Source organism: Amphiura filiformis, chromosome 4 (genome assembly GCF_039555335.1).
Source record: "Amphiura filiformis chromosome 4, Afil_fr2py, whole genome shotgun sequence".
NCBI lineage: Eukaryota > Metazoa > Echinodermata > Ophiuroidea > Amphilepidida > Amphiuridae > Amphiura > Amphiura filiformis.
Genome location: NC_092631.1, coordinates 47,845,431 through 47,863,190, shown reverse-complemented (window position 1 = coordinate 47,863,190; position 17,760 = coordinate 47,845,431). Strand labels below are relative to the sequence as shown.

Sequence of the window (17,760 nt, the reverse complement as noted above, 5' to 3'; positions counted from 1 at the left end):
CTTCTGACGTCAATGCCTGGCAGTATGCGCATGCATCATCACAATTTCCATTGTTTTTTGCCTGGCAGTATGCATGCGCACACATCTTATTTTGTTCAGGGCTTGTGTTTTTAAATCTCCCGCCACATCACAATAAGGCTATTGAACAATGTAGTGGTTGCATGCGGTTCACTCAAGCATATCGATATACCAGTCCCTTGCCTTTGTTGATAAACATTGAGGTCAACTCATCTATATAGTGGCCTGCATAATTTGCAGAGCGCAGGCAGCAACAATGCTGATACTATCGCCCTCTATAGTTATTACAATACAAAAGGTCCGGTTTACAGTTACCTGGGATTCATCAGTATGCGGTGATCAACGTGATATATTGGGCTATTCCATTTGAAAACCACAACCCTTTGTGGAAGATTTTGAAATTCCAATCATATTCAACGGCTGAAATTATTCCAGCTCCAAGCATTTTCATCTATAAAAAAATGCTTAAGCCTAATTGTGTGGAAGTTTTCAGAATTACAGACAAAATTGTCTACTTTTAGGCCACATTGTGCAATATTCAAATGTCAACAACTTTCAACTGGAATTTAACCCCCTAAGCACTACCTGCCGATATAATATTGCCTCTGATTGGTCAATTACATGATATCTTCATTTTAATCACCAATCAGAATGGAGCTTTGGAAATAATTCACCCCAATTTTTTTTTTGTGGTGAAATTATTCTAACAATGTTGCTGATTGGTCCAATTGATAATGAAATTTTCTTGTTAACCAATCCGCAGGTAGTTCTCATGGGGTTTATATAAAATTAGCAAAATTTTCAGCTGGATTGAACATAGACTCAACTGGAATTGAGATGGCAGTGAAATGTTCCACAGGGGGTGTAGATCGTAAATGGAATAGCCCCTTCTGAAGATGTTAACCTGGTCCATGTACAATGGCCTAAAATCTGCCTTGTATGTAAAAATCTGGAAAGTTTTTCCCAACTTTCCTAATAAAAATTAATTAATACTTTGAATTATATAGCACACAAATAATAACATCCTTAAATGCATAGTTTGAAACAAGTTTAAGCTGTAACAGGTAAGCTGCTCCTGAAAAATAAATACTAAATATAACTTTACACATATTTCATACATTACAGCACATTATATTTTTGGTTAGTACTTTACACTGTACAAATACTGCATGTAAAAGTAACTCGCATAGCATGTATGCGTTTTTAAATATTTTAGCATCAAAGCAGATTGTAGGTTTGTGTATTGGAATACAAACAACTTGCACACAATTCATTCAAGTTACAGAACATCTTGGTTTGCACCTCAAGGTTGTTCCTTAACTGTACCTGCCTGCAAGACAGAGGCAAGTTTTTTCACTTTAGACAGATAAAATTTCAAGTACTGCCAATTTGGTGGTTAAAAATTATGTCTGTCATGTGGAGCACACATAGGACAATAGTCTCACACATGTCACATATACCCGGTTGAGTCCCTGAATATGACCCAACTTGACCCAATGTTGACTAAGATGAAATTTACACAAAAGCACAAATATGATTGCAAAAATGAAAGAAACACAAGATAATTATCCATTGGAAAGCTCAGAACACTTCATCAGACCTGCTCACATGAAAGACAACCCCAGGATGAAAACATACAGGAACCCAGTTGTTTCGTGTTATGGAAACGGTTGTCACATGACATATATATGATACATTACAAAGAAAGGTACCTAATGACAGCTAGGTCATATACACTAGTTCAATATTGCTATCCATAAGTACAATGGAGTCAGAACAGGTACAAGTCAAAGAATTTTGTTGTTATTACAAAGACACAATGTCACATTTTTCAAACGACGGGCCCTTATCCACAGTTGTAGGCGAGACAAACATTGATGTGGAATGGGCAAAATTGGTAAAGAACAACCAAGACAATTATCCCTTCTATTGTGGGGTTTATGGTGGGATTGATGTACTTTTGACTGGCCTTATGAACAAATGATGCATATTATGCAGCAGAGAAAATGTACCTTTCATTGCAACATATACACAAAGACATTATACCCAAAGAGTACCAACTTAAATTTGCTCCATTTGTAATGCTATGGTAAATCCGCCATATTGGTTGTCGCTCATGAAGAGCAAAAAAATAGTGTACCTCCGGCATTTATTGGCAACAACCCAAAATCAAACTACAGGTTGCATCTTTCTTTACGCTTGCACGTTACAAAGTTTTGTGTATAGAGGACACACACACACTATTTTGCCCATCGCTGAGCAACATGTAAACATGGCGGAGTCAGTACTCTTTGGTTCTACCTCATTGCATAAGACATATGCTAGTTGACATTCTCTATAGCAAATATTTGCTGTGTATCACATTGCCATCAATGAGACAACTGCCATGGCAACACTTTCAACTGGCAAATGCCATGGCAACATTTTCAACTTTCAACTGCCATGGCCACTGGAAGGAAAATAGGAATTACACAAAAGAGAAATAATAAAACATAACATGGTTTAAATGAAAATACCTCCAACACAAAAACTCCTCTTACTTATAAACCTTGCAACCAAAACCACACAGCACATTTCCAATGATAAAAATATAAGAGCAAAAGAGATGCTGATTCATCGGCAACCATCCATCACGACACATGTTCCCCAAGTTGTGTATGACACAATATTCCACTTAAAATGATAACTGCTCTTAGAGAGTTCAAATGTCTGGTAGTGTTATGTGCCTTCCCTGCTGATGTACATATGTGCTAGGTACAGTTGTTTAAGATCTACTGGTTGGAAATCTGGAAATAAGAAAAGATAAATAGTAGTTGCACACATTATGCATAAAATGAAATTGTTTGTTTTGTTTGTTTGTCCTAACAAATAGAAAATAATTATACGGTTCTATCTGATACCGTTATTATTCATTTTTATTGTCTTGTTGCAAATATACTCAAATCACACAAAATATGCATATTGATCCTAACGCTTGAAGGGCTTTTTGGTGATTGGAAAGGAAAGAAGGGAGGAATAAATAGAGAAAACAAACAAAGAAGTTATTTGCTCTGGGTGGGATTCGAACTCCAGACCCCTTACATGCCAAGCACTAGGTCACCGACACTTAGCCATGAGAGAGACTGGAACAACCTTTTCCATAATATAACGGACATCACTAGCTCTGAACAGTTCAAACAAGCACTTCAAAGCTCCTTCAAAGCCAAGGAAATCAACATAAGAGACTAAAACAGAAGAAGAAGAAATTGAACAGTTAGGATATTCAAACTGATGCATGTCCTTTCGTTATGCTTCTTGAGAAATTTGAGTGATTTGATTGACACTGTGACGTCTGACCAATGAATTCGGCATGATCACCACCTACTACAATAGTGTATGTAAATTGTTTACAGAACTGATATTGACAATACAACAATAATTTAGAGTTTAAGATTTTTGGCACCATCTATTCACTACTTGCACGGTTCAGCCATTATGCACAATGTGCGAGAGCCTCGAACTGGCAGCACACATGAATGAACCGAACCAGTCATATTACATTGTGTGTAAAGTTATGCAATTATTCCTTTCATGTGATGTCAGTTTGAGGCTCCCCTTGCACATAGTATACAAATATTAACTGTCTATGAGTGTGATGGTGAAATATAATCACGAGGTGAAAGATGGATTGTTCCATTCCACGAGCCGGGCGGCGAGTGGAATGGAACAATACATCTTTCACCGAGTGATTATATTTCACCATTACACAAATTTAAGACAGTTAATATTTGTTTTATATCACTCATGCATAAATTCTATTACTAAAATACTATTTAAGGTAGGAAATACATTTTTCATCAACATAACACCATGTTTTGCCGTGATATACTTCACATTTTGGGGTCCACCCCATAATTAAATCGGCGAGTCCAAGAGTCAGCGCCGGCTTGGCGCAGGCGCACTCTGGCAGAGCACTATGATAGTAAAGACTATCACACGGAGAGGGTGATGGTAAAAATGATAAATGGTAATCAACCAATGAACTGTCTAGAATTTATGTATGAGTGATATAATACATATAATGGCGGAACCGTGCAAGTAGTGAATAGTGGACATAATAAAAATAAGTGATACACTTCTGCAGTGCAGAATCAGCCCTGGACGCAGTGCCGTGACCAGTACCCGCCGGGCGCGCTTCGCGCGGCCTCATAGTCCGAGGAACTGAGCCAGTTCTATGCAGAATCTGTTCAACTTAGCGCTTGTAACCAAAAAGGGAATTTTGAGAACTGATTCAGACCTACAAATTTTAGCACTAAAGAAGATGAGAGTCATGAGACCTGTTCCACAAAATGAGAGGAGAGTTGCACATCTTTATTTTTGAGTTATGCCAGATTCATAATCTCTGGATCATATGTGACGTGTCATGTCAAAAGCAAACACTTTTGGGCAGGATCGTAAATGGAGAAATAGCCAAAAATCTGCCGGGTGATTTTTTTCACAATTTGGGTTTGTTCTTGCGAATTTGTGATATTATTAATGTTAAAAATATTGTCTGATAGTTTCAGACCAGAATATAACTGGCATCTTGTATTTTTTGAGACATTTTTCAAGGTAATTCCTACTCTCAACATTGTCAATAATATTTTAAAGGCCGATATCTCAATTTCCAATTTTATATTACCATAACTTACAAACTCATTATCTTCGCTTAGGAATGTCCGATTTCATTGGGGAAAATGGCGTTATGGAGCAAAATATCTCTATATTTAAGATATGTAAAAACCTCAAAATTTATAACCTGCCCAAAAGTGTCTGCTTTTGACATGACACGTCACATATGCTTTAAAATGATATATAAAATGATATATACAGCGGTTCAAAAATCAAGAATTCAAAGAAGAATTCTTTCCGTTCATTTTGTGAGAACAGACCTGTCTCAAATTGGATGGACCTGGCCCAGTGATATCAAAACCTTACTTACTTTGTAGAGCTGGATGTTCGCCCCTTTCTACATATTCCACTATATTATATGAACTACCTGTAAAATTAAAAGAATGAAGAAATTATGGAATGTCACATAAACAGGGCAGGGTATATATTTCCTTACTATTTTCACTACTCGCACAGTATTTTAGACATTCTTTGTTAGGGCTCATATTGAAATACCCTACCACGCTTTCACACAGAAAGAAGGCAGGCTTCCCCTCGCTAAGCGCGCGCCTCAGGAAAGCTCGGTCATAAACCGGATGGATTATATGCATCAGTGATACACCCTGCCTTTTGAAGTGGTCTGGTGACAAGGATTATAATAAAAGTTTATCAAAGACTGGCAATTTTATTGATTGTTGAACTAATTGAACTAATCGGCTCATCGCACAACCCAGGAAAGCGCGCTCCTAATTTAAGTGGCTAATTGCAGTGTTACAATGTATAATCACACAGGATTTTAACAAAAGAAGGCTAGCACAGGAAAGCTGCAGGATGGCGCACACCTTCCTGTGTAAGGGAATTTCAATATGAGCCCTTAAACATGATATGCTTTCTATGAATCTACTTGGGTTGCTTATGTTATAATTCAAATATTTTGCTCCTTCAGAGCAGTACAACAGCTCTTCCAGGTACACTACTATACTTTGATCAGCTCTTACGTGGCAGGAATTATTATGCTTTTATCACTACGCCAAAGTAGACCCACGTTAAGAGTGATATACTTGATTTGCCTGGTCTATATTTAAAGAAAGTAGACAAAGTATAGTACTTCAATTAATAATTTGTAATACTTCTGGCGAGATGTCACAAGACCATTCTCCAAATAAAATGTATTGATATTAATCCATGCGATGTTATATGACCCGCCGATTCTGAGCTGATCAAACTGTAGATTCCTATTGTTGCCTCCCACAGGTACACTGATGCCGCACTCTCAAGTACATACATTGGAATCACATACAGTACACATTGTCGTTGGGCAGGAAAACCTCATACGTGCTTGTGGCCCCTGAACATGTATTTTTAAAACAAAACTGCCAAGAGGTTAAATAAGAGGTTTTGCTTTAAACATATTCAGGGGCCAATGACACATGAGTTTTTTCCGGCCCAAAGATGACATACTGGTCTTAGATTGGTACTACACTGGTACTTCCGAGTAGCCCCAAAGTAGCTGGGCGGCATTGTATCTCTGGGACCGACAGCAATAGGAATCTGGTACAGTCACAGAATTAAAACCAGAGAACCAGGACTCGACCGCCATCTTGATACAGGCATGGATCAAAAATTGGGGGTATTCGGTTTCCCTCGGAATGCGCTCGAGGCATTCGTGTCATAAAAGCGTGACATGGATGATGGGCGCATTTGAGAGACGCACTTGATGCGACCTGCACGCGAGTACCAAGACGCTTCAGATGAGGCGCAGAATTGTTTTCGTTAGTCTCCGCACATCGTCGGCAAGGACCCGAATACCCCCAATTTTCTCCCCATAGCTGATGGCGCGATTGTATGTGGCGGTATAGAGAGTCCCGGTTCTCCTTCTCCAATTCTGTGGGTACAGTAGTGAACACATGTACACATTCCTACCATTAATTACCACACACATTTCATACACCTTATTAAAAAGACACTAACCTTTTTTGGAATTTCTTGATTCACTAAGTTGTCTTTCTGTTTTCTTCCATGCTATATTAAAAAGAAAACATAATAATTTCAATATCAAGTAGTAACTGCCTTTTTAAAAAACTAAACATTACTTTATTTAAAGATTTCCTGTCTACCTAACACTAACATTCAATATTTTAATTCCTAGGCAAGTTTTTATAAACCCTTGGCATTGTAACTTATTGTAAAAGATGGTCTCAGGAGCAAATGGCAAAAGGCAAAGCCGTCCTATTTAAAAAAATTTACACAAAAGTACACAAAGTCTATGCACTATAACCCCCTTATTTATTTATTTTCCGGCTGCCGAATTTTCTTATTTTTTTGTGAATGTGAAACAATAATTGAAAAATAACACTTTGATGTTTTGCAAAAGTTCATGCTACAAATCATATACTTGAAAACCTGCTTGCTTTATTGTTGTTTTGGTTATGTACGTGAATACAAAAGTGTTGTTTCAGCCCTCTTTACAACATATTAACTCAAGAACCACAGGACCTACAAAAGTATATTTGAATTCTTCTATACACTCACTATGAAATGAAATGATCAATGCAACTTTTGCCAAAGCTCACTACCATTCGCAAGATGCTGTGAACTACCAAATCGCAACAGTTTAAAATAGTTGCTACAATCTTAACACTTTACTTTCATTCCTAGGACATTCATTAATCTGATCAATCCACATCATATAACCTGTTTACACAGTCAGATATACAGGTAGTTTAATCAGACAAGTTTAATGAAGGCCAAGGGTGACTACATGTACATTTAATAGGCCAAGAAAAATAAAAGGTCTGTTTGCTCTTTTAGCTCTAAATTTATTTGAGGTGGTACATGTAGGTCAATCTATTTTTTTTTAAGATCCAAAGTATTCCGTGGTATCTACGTACAGACAAAAATATGAATCAAATACTGGACTCACCAACGATTTTTTCAGTAACGTTGCGACCGTTCACGGGTCTTCATCAGACTAACAGAGACTTGACTGATGGTTTGGTCACGTGATGGTAATCGTCGTCGCAACGTTACTGAAAAAATCGTTGGTGAGTTCAGTATTTGATTCATATTTTTGTCTATTTTATACTACTGGATGACTCAAAACATTCATAATCTTGTATCTACGTACAGTTTGACATGGACCATTTGGTCAATGACAAACACTCAAAGTTACTAATTGCAGGCACAGGTTGTTGTGTAAGACTTTCAGCGAAGAGTTCTAGGTCTTGGTCAATAACACAGCAACTTTAAAAGAATGTACATGAACTGTATGACAAGAAATATAGCATTTGTTTTCAATATTGATAGGTTTGAACGCGAATTACTAGTTGGGAGATAAATTCGGAAAAATAATGCACGCGCGGCTTGCGCGCCCCGAAGGGGGGAGTGCATTAGACGCATCAACATTAGCGCAAGTGCATTATTTTGTCTAATTTCTCGAACAACAAGTAATACACGCTCATTAACATATTTCATACACGAGAAGAATAAACATGTGATTTTTGCTGTTTTTATAACAAAATTATCACTAAAAATATTGGAAAATAGAACCAAATATAAATGCACCAACCCTCCCGAAAAATGAATCAAACATATGTGACGCGAACGTGTGCGAAAGCACTGTGCATAGTACACGGAGTGCACATTATACACAATCCATGCATGTTTTGGATTTTTCTAACGCTTGCTCTGATTGGTTCTCGCTATCTGAGAGTGTATGAAACAGCATTCATTGACAATAGGTGAATATATGGGGTCCACACCTTTTAAGATCTAAATTTCACCAATGTTTATGTTTAGTGGTGCAAACTCCATCAAAATGTTAAAAGTTACATTTCCACTTTTCAAAAATTCAAAGGGCACAAAAGGGCAATCAAAACTTTTTTAGGCCTTATATCAACCCACTGGGACTTAACTCTTGAAAGCCACAACTTCTTATCTTTGGTCTGTGCAAATGATAAACACATCCCACTACCTGTATAAACACCAGCACTCACTAACTTGTGTGGATTTCTGATGAATGTGTTTGCACTTTTAAGAGATGGTCAACTGTGCAAAATTTACAAACTTCTTACAATATAAATATTTTTTGTTTGACAAAACCAAGTGAATTTTTACTCACTCACTACAATATTTCGTCCTTCACATTGGCGGACTTCATCAGGTATGACTGATATGGTCATCTGATCCACTTTCTTACAATATTTTATACAGATATATTAAGGGGGTACTACACCCATGTGGTAAATTTGTGACTATTTTTGCATTTTTCTCAAAAAACAATTACACACTGGTAACAAAAGTTATGTATATTATTGGGGCAAGGAATCCAATTACTACACTGAAATTTCAGTGACTCAAGACAAGCGGTTCAGTATTTATGATAGGAAGCGAGGTACATCCTAGTGGTACCTTATTTCTGATCATAAATAACAAACCGCTTGTCTTGGGTCACTGAAATTCCAGTGTAGTAATTGATTCCTTGCCCCTATAATATACATAACTTTTGTTACCACTGTATTATTAGTTTTTGAGAAAAGTGCAAAAATATACACAAATTTATCGAGGGGTGTAGTACCCCCTTAAAGTGACGATTGATGAAATATCAAGTATCCATGAAAACTATTTATTTTTATATTTAAACAATTGGCTAAAATATCAAACAAAATAAATAAACCAAACATAAAATATTTGAATCCTTGTTCTGTTTCTGATTGTGCGAGTGTTTGAAAGCATTTTAAAAATGGACCAGACTCTTCCACCTGTTGATATACATGTACCTTACCTTCTTCTAACATTCTAACAACTTCTAGATGTGATTCACTAAATCTACTGGCAGGTACTGCATTGTGAGATCTCTTCCCATTGATGTGACTATTAAACACTGGTCTGGGTGATATTTGGGCACTGAGAAAAGACACACACACAGATCAATCATAAGTTGAAATTTAAAACATTTATACATGTTTGATTATATGAATCGGATCAAGTTCTCTTCCACAGTGTTACACAGATACTGTCACTTGTGTTCCCTAATCACAGGCCTAAAGTGTCCCTAAAAGTGACCAATTATGGCAAATGTGGGCTCGTTACCCTGGTAACGAAACACCAGAGATTTCGCAAACTATTCGTTGGTTACAATGTTTTATATAAATTGAAAGGAAAGAAAAGAAAAGAAAAGAAAAGAAAAGAAAAGAAAAGAAAAGAAAAGAAAAGAAAAGAAAAGAAAAGAAAAGAAAAGAAAAGAAAAGAAAAGAAAAAGAAAAGGAAGAAAGAAAGAAAGAAAGAAAGAAAAAGAAAGAAAGAAAGAAAGAAAGAAAGAAAGAAAGAAAGAAAGAAAGAAAGAAAGAAAGAAAGAAAGAAAGGAAGGAAGGAAGGAAGGAAGGAAGGAAGGAAGGAAGGAAGAAAGAAAGAAAGGAAACGAGATCTGATTATGTTAGCCTGCGACCATGAAAGCATGCACAGCCAGCAGTGACAAATGAATCTGTGAGAACCGGAAGTGATCCCTTAATTACCTTTGACCCATAAAAATATTACATAGTGCTTAGGATGTCATAAGGAATATTCCTGGTGAATTTCAGCTTAATCGAACTTATACATGGATTTTGATTTTTTTTAAATTTATGATTGACCTTTTGACCCCCCTTAATGACCTTTGACCTCAATGAATAAAAAACCTTATGTACATCGACAAAATGCATTGTTCCAATTTTAATTAAAAAATTCTACTATGTTTAGTTGTCGAGATAAAAATTCTTGCCCGGACTTATTTAGCTAAAAACAGGAAGTGACCCCTTAATGACCTTTGACCCCCAAAATAAAAATACCATGCATACATCAGGTAACACTGATTCATGTATGATGATTATATTACTCTGGTCTGTTTACATTTTGAGATAAAAATGTTTTTAACTTTTTTGATAATTTTGGTTTTTGACCGGAAGTAACCCCTTAATGACCTTTGACTCCAAAACTGTAGGCATCCTAAAGATCCTAGCTAGTAGCGATGCATGTGTGCTAATGGCGACTCTCTGCTATGTAATTTGTAAAGACAGTGATTTTTTGAATATTTTTTACAAATTTTTCAGACTTTTACCGGAAGTGACCCCTTAATGACCTTTGATCCCAATTCTGTGAACAACTTTTAGACACTGGATATAGATGATGCATGTGTGTAAGTGACGTCACGATGCTATGTAATATGTGGGAGGAGTAGCATTTTTAGTGAAAATCCAAGTTTTGGCCATTGACCGGAAGTGGATGACATTTGACCGGAAGGAGATCATGTGACATCTGTGGCACCACCAAACGGTTCTACTGACCAAGTATGGTCAACATGTCTGAAAGCATGTGGCTACGATGGCTGATCATAGTGTTGACAGAAGAAGAAGAAGAAGAAAGAACGCGGTAAAAACAATGCACAGCACCAAGAGCGGCTGTGCAAAAAGAAAGAAACTATATAATGAATCATTTTGAGCAGGTATTTTGCAATCCTGAACATTTTCTTTCAGGCAGGTTGGTTCTGGGGGTAATTTGATTTACCCATTAATTTCCTGCTTCATTTCATTTCTATGTTCTCATTTCCTCAATTGATTGTAATCTCAACTAGCCATTCCTATGCCTACATCCCTTGAAGAGGTAGTTGCCAATTAGCCAATCCCAAGTATGACCTTCAGGAATCAGCACCATGATCACAATGCCATGTGTCACAAACAATACACTCACTGAATAACAAATGAACCAGTAGTCAACAAATTCAATGCTTCAATCAAAGATCTTTTTACTTAAATGTATTGTTTTCTTTGTTCATTTTCACACTTCTTTGAACATGTACAAATGTACATGGCTAAACAAAATGTTATAAAATAGGAAATGCATTCATCAGAAGTTTTATCACTTGATTTGATTGGTCATCATTTGATTGATTGATTGGTCATCACTTGATTGATTGATATATTGACTATTTGTTATTGATTGATTGAATGCTTGATAACTAACTGTTAATGGAAATTTTGACATCAGCACCTTTAACATAATTACAAGGTCAGTGCGAACATAATTAGTACATGCATAGGTCTGGGATTTGCAACTGGTAGCGGTCACAACACTTGTGGTGGACTGTTGTATTCCAAACAGTGCAGAGCAGCTAAATAAGGGGAAGAGATGTTTGTGTACCTTGACTAATCAAGAAATCATGTTTAAGGAGAGCCATTCTAAGCCATAAAAATGCAAAACTCCAAGGGGTGCTGGTACAGATCCACTGAAAAGGGCCCTTTTTAGGGGGGTACTTACTATTATCGAATACAGAGGTGTAAGAATTCCGGATATTCCCAGGATTGGATGATGATAATTCGTCATAAAAAGAGCCAAAAACAAGCCCCCTTGCACTTCCGGAAATTTGGCGAGGTCCTCGCCTTTGGCTTGCATGTTTTTCAGGGAGTGGATCGTTACCTCACTTACACCTCTGCAAATAACCTTTTGAACTTACCTCATTGTGCCATTCACAAGTTCTTCTCTATCTGAACTTGTGTCAATTTGTTGCGGCAATGCTGTATGCAGAATGAAATAAATAGATCACAAAAATCAATAAGATTGTGCAAATTTTGAACACAACTTTTGGCCAAAAATAAGTGTCTACAGCTGTGGCGTATCATACAAAACCCGATGTACCGTATTCATTCCAATAAGAGCCCAGTGTGCCCAAAAAGTCATTTTGGGTGGGCGCTTATTTTTTACATGGTTTACCTAATTTTTTCCTAACAGGAGTTTATTAGAGACAAATCGATGTACGTTATAAAACAAAAGGGTCCTGAGACGTTCTAGTAGCTTTTTTGATGCAGAAAATGTATTGTAAGTTTACACATGGTCTGGGACTTCTAATCCCCCAGCTATTTAACTGTATCAACGTCTATCCGTCACTTCAACATTAATGGTAGCCCTTCAGCAAATTGAAAATACCCTGGTTGGGCGCTTATTGGGGCATGGGCACTTATTGGAACGAATACGGTACAATAAGCAGGGGTTTTTTCACCTAAAACAGTGGTATGCAGGATTTTTTTTTAGGTCCTTCGCTGCATTTTTGGGCAGAGATAAACACTAGATCCTCTGCTTTGGGTAAAATATTAGACTTGTCATTAAACTTAGGTGGAAATGGGGCTTTAAACTTGCAGGGGACAATATTAGCTTGTAGTACAGTGTCTCACTGTCTATAGGCCTATATCACAACTCACTACTCAGTGACAATAGGAGCAGAATTTTTTCGGGATGGGGGGGGGGGGGGGGATTGAATATATGGGGGTGGGGCAAAATTAATGAATTTTGCGCAAAATTGCCGCAAAATGTGGAAATTTATGTAAATTTGGGTACTTTTCCTCAAAACTGGGGGAAAAATAGGGGGGACAAAGTAAAACAATGAGGCGAATGATGTCGCGTGTTATATGAGACGATAGATGCATGACAGCAGCTAAAAACAATACCTTTATTCTTATTCTTAAACATTTCAATGAAAATAAATATATTAATCATTGTTACCAAATTTAAATCAAATTAAATCCTACAGTTGATTTTATGAAGCACTATAAATCAATTTAAAACCCTTCCAAATTGTGCAGAATGGGTGAAGTTTCATGTGTATCTTGTAATTCAAAGTACCAAAAATCATGATTGTACATAAATGTCCACTCCTTTACAGCATTATTCTATCTGCAATATATTTTTGTAGTTTGGTACCATGTTTTTAAATTACATTTTTAATAGCTCAAGGTGCAACTATTGTAGGGATAAGAAACAATTTTTGAAATTCACTATAGATCTTTTTCTTTTGCCACATCATAAAATGTCCCCTCCTTTTCGGTTTATAATACAAAATCATGACTTTGTCTTAGAATTTTATATACATATGTATTCCCACACTGATAGAGTGGTGAAAACTAATGAAATTCATAATAGGAACTGCTAATGATAATTAAGTGTGATTTGTGGAGAAATAATGTGTTATTCCAATTTTAAGATTTCAGCGTGTCAAAAAAATGTGTCCCCTCCTTTACCATCAATGGTTTTTGCATTTAATTCAAATAATATTGTCTTTGTTTGAACTAAAGAAAGGTGAACCTAGGAATATGGGTTGGATACAAACAGACATAAAAATAGCAAAATCCACTTGGTCAATGTTATTATTTTAATTTTATGCTCCAAATAGTCAACAAAAATATGTAAAGGTGGGGACATTTTTTGACACATTTTCCTCATATCTCAAAAACGCAAGGTAGTATGACCACCAAACTTGGCATGAGACAAGATACTAACCCACTGCTTCATGTAAATGCATATAAATTTTACTTGTTTTGGTAAACTTGCAAGTAACTTCTCTTAGTCAAATTCAATATTTGAACCATTTCCATCAGTTAACATGATTCTGCGAAAAATTGATGCTTAAATAATATACAATCTGTATATATCATTTGAAAGCTATATTTGTCAGCAATTAATATTAGACAACTTTGGAGTTGAAAAAAGGGAGCATCAAATCAGTGTAATGCTGTTTGTAAACTTTGGTATTTAGCCATTTTCCTTCATATATCCAATTAAAAAATAATATTAAAAAAAAACCAGTGGTTAAATGGCTAAATAATCATTAGAACTTGAAAATTTAATATATTTAAACCACTTTAACATTTAAAACAATCACATTAAGATACTCTGATTTTGAACCCTCGTGAAACCCACTTGTGTACCCTGATTGTGAAACAGCCCAAACGCGTTTGGAAATGCATGAAACGCTAGCTGTTGAAAAACGAGGATTCGCTGTATGCCTGGTCGAGCACCCTCACAGACCCGAACGTAGTGAGGGTGCTTGGTATATCCGCCATGTTTCAAATCCATGGATGGCCAGCATAATGTCCCGCAAATTTAAGCTCTATGAGAAGCCTATTTTGATTGCAAAATGAGAACACAGAGTGGCTTATCTTTAACCCACATTTTCAATCTCTCATGCCAGAGGTTAAAATAAAACGATCCCTAACTAATTATCAAAAGATCGTAAATTTAATTTCTTGAAACGTGCCGGCGAAACGATTTGTTTACAAGTAACAATCCTTGTTCCGACACCGATACCGTTCATTCGGCTTCATTCGGCAAACCACGTGATCACTCAGGTGAACTAGGATTGGACGATAGATTGCATTAAATTTTATCCAGGTTACCGGGCCATGCATAATGGCGATACTCGCGTCTTGGAAATATTTTTCAACCATGTTGCAAAATGATCGGAAATACACCATCAAGGCGACTCGATCGGTAAGCATCATTGAAACTAAGCAATATTTAGTATATTTCTTCTTTTGATTTTTTCGATAAAATTGTAGTTTACAGTTTTGATTAGTTTGATGAGAGTGGATTTCAAAACCAGTCCACTAGTAGACGTTGTAATTGACAGTTTGACATTTCTGCGGAGGATAATGTGAATCCATGATAAGATGTGGCGATCAATTTCACGATTAAAATCTTTCCTTTGGGGCGATTTCCATTTCTTGCTATCATTTAAAGGCTGAAAGCATCAATACTAAAGATAGGCCATCAGTTAGGTATGCTAGGTGAATTCAAATTTGCCATCAAACTGCATCATTTTATATATCAAATTAAAGCCCTTGAGTAAACAAAGCCAAAACTGAAAACCTTTTTTTTCATAGCACTTTCCGTAGCAAAGGTACATCTTGTCAAAGATTGACTTTCATCAAACAAAAACAATGTCAAAAAGATTCAGCTAGCAAAATTCCCCAAAACGGCATTTCGGGGCTGTTTCTAGATCTTAATCTCATGACATGATGATAGCAGCTTTTTTTAATGGAACTGCTATCAAAATCCCTCTAAAATTCCATGTGCGAGTGACTTATCACCATAAAAAATCATATATTTGGGTCAATTCCAAGTGAAGTATTATAGAAAACATATTTATGTAGGTTTCTTTCTTCGGCCAGTTGTTTTAAATTTCTATGTAAAAATGCATTGACATTGTCGGCGAATTTGGCTGACTAGCAAATGTGTTTGCCTGGCATACCAGAGAAGATGTAATAAAGAGGAGGTTGATCAAGCTATCCTCAAACAGAATATGTGTGAGACCGCTCACTCAAAGTAAATGATGAATCACCCTATTTAGCTGCTTTACAATAGAATACCACAATAGGGTTTGAACCGGGATGGGTGTGATACACAAGCTGCAGCTAACTGCTTTTAGGGATAGGTCAGTGTGTGCATGTCATAATGCCATACACACCATGCATGCAGACCCTGTCATCTTGTCAGATTTCAGATAAAATATGACTGAAGTTCCATGGCAAATTATAATTTTTGCTACTTGTTGCCACTTTCAGACTCTATTATTTATGATAAAGAATGTTATCAATTATCAGAATATCTTTATTAGGTTGGCAGGAAATGACAGGAAAATACATAAAATAATAAAATAGAAATGATCAACAATCATCACCTCTCTAAAAAATCCTAAAAATTCTTCTTTAGAAATTTATATATTTACAAAAAACGGTGGATTTGGGGGGAAATTTTACAGCACTCGATTTCTTTCTTGTATTATCCACATGTGGTATCCCATCCAAGCAGCAGGTCCTTAGCACACGCGTTTCATACTTTTTAACAATTTCTCTATAGAAACATTGGAAATATTTTCAATTCTGAAGTGAAAATTGGTCAACCATGGGCGGTCACACACATAACATCATAGGATATTTCAAGTGGATGTCTAACTACTTGAGAATAAAGGACTATGAATAGATGCGACAGGATTACCTACGGGATTATCTCAAGGATATAATTCCGTTGACCCTCCTCTTTATTACATCTTCTCTGGGCATACCTACATCAGTCGCTTGTGCAGATATGTTAACATTGGATTCCATTTCTTGTTTTATTGTTCACTGTATGGAAAAGCCTGTTCTGTCTTATCTTGTATTGGTTGTATTTCCGACGCATAGATTCGCTGTACTATCAGTATCATGACTATCACGGCAATTTTTGGCACAAAGATATAGGGATGATGACGCTGTGTATGGGTTCCCTTAGACTCGCTGAGTCTCATGGACGCCGTTCCTATGTCCATCAGACTCGTATTTCCCATTTTGGATGTCAATGGGAAATACACACTTAACGCTTTGCGCCGGTTAAAAACTTAAAAAAAAAAATCTTTAAAATTTTATCAATGTATATAAAAGTGGTACCAACCTTATTGTGCTTGCTAATTTAAGACTCGGTTGAAACAAAATTAAGGATCGAATGCATTTTAGTGTCCAAAAGGCAAAATTATCGTCAAAGTTCTGCGAAATCGGCACCCTTGCGAAGGGTTCAGAATTGAATCGAAGCGAAAATATCCGATCTTTGCGATCAAACACACAACATTACAACTTTAAACATACTATTGGCAAAAGACATTATTGCCAAACAATACAGAATAGAAAATTTGACATCATTTTCTCAAAATATTGAAAAAATTTGCTCACTAGACATCGAAAAAGTACGCAATCCAATTCCCGTTCAAACGCGTGGGAAACTGAAAGTGCGATAATCGTGACTAGGTTCCCTGTACTACTAATTAAGTACTATGCAGTTTCCATGCATGCAATGCATTGGCATGTGGATTGTGGTGATCATGACATGATGAGTATCAAGCATGCTGTTTTACTTTGATTTTCTTACCTCTGCGATTTTGAACGTTAAACTTGCTGGGTCCCTTGGCCAATTTGTACATGTTTACAAATTCCACATTAGCTACGGCGAAAGCATCCGCTGTTGGACGTACTCACGTTATTATGGAATTTCTATGCGACACACGATTTTCGATCGCAATTTCGAAATGTGACTTGTGTTTCTAAAACAAAAAATAATTTGGATAAACTACTTGTGTAAGTAAGATGTTATTTTCTTTCAGAGTACAAACTTCAATCTTAAATTGCTCAAGTTATAAAAAAAGATACACTAGTTGTATGTTAATACCAAGTATATCTAGTTTTATTGTGATTATTTTAACACGAATGTTGAAGTTCTAGAATCCATACCCGCACGAATTCCCTTTAAATCATTACGCATAAGGTTGACATTATAGGGGCG

At 36.4% G+C, this 17,760-nt stretch overlaps 1 protein-coding gene across 1 annotated transcript; it reads right to left on the bottom strand.

The window, feature by feature from the left end:
* Positions 1–2,472: 2,472 nt before the first annotated feature.
* Positions 2,473–17,530, bottom strand: LOC140150976 (mapk-regulated corepressor-interacting protein 1-like). The gene is made up of 6 exons (XM_072173151.1): positions 17,350–17,530; positions 12,134–12,194; positions 9,431–9,552; positions 6,619–6,669; positions 4,979–5,035; positions 2,473–2,804 (listed from the first exon to the last, which is right to left on the bottom strand). Exons 1-6 carry the CDS (start codon positions 17,399–17,401, stop codon positions 2,737–2,739), a joined length of 411 nt encoding a protein of 136 aa, XP_072029252.1. The 5' UTR covers positions 17,402–17,530; the 3' UTR covers positions 2,473–2,736.
* Between the last annotated feature and the right edge of the window lie 230 nt (positions 17,531–17,760).

What these genes read in the sequence shown, in the direction of transcription:
- LOC140150976 (XM_072173151.1), bottom strand. Translation starts at nt 17,401, where the DNA reads ATGTACAAATTGGCCAAGGGACCCAGCAAGTTTAACGTTCAAAATCGC. An exon ending in TAACGTTCAAAATCGCAGAG is followed by an intron (nt 12,195 to 17,349) that starts GTAAGAAAATCA and finishes TTCTGCATACAG; the next exon opens with CATTGCCGCAACAAATTGAC. An exon ending in TGTTAGAATGTTAGAAGAAG is followed by an intron (nt 6,670 to 9,430) that starts GTAAGGTACATG and finishes TTTTTAATATAG; the next exon opens with CATGGAAGAAAACAGAAAGA.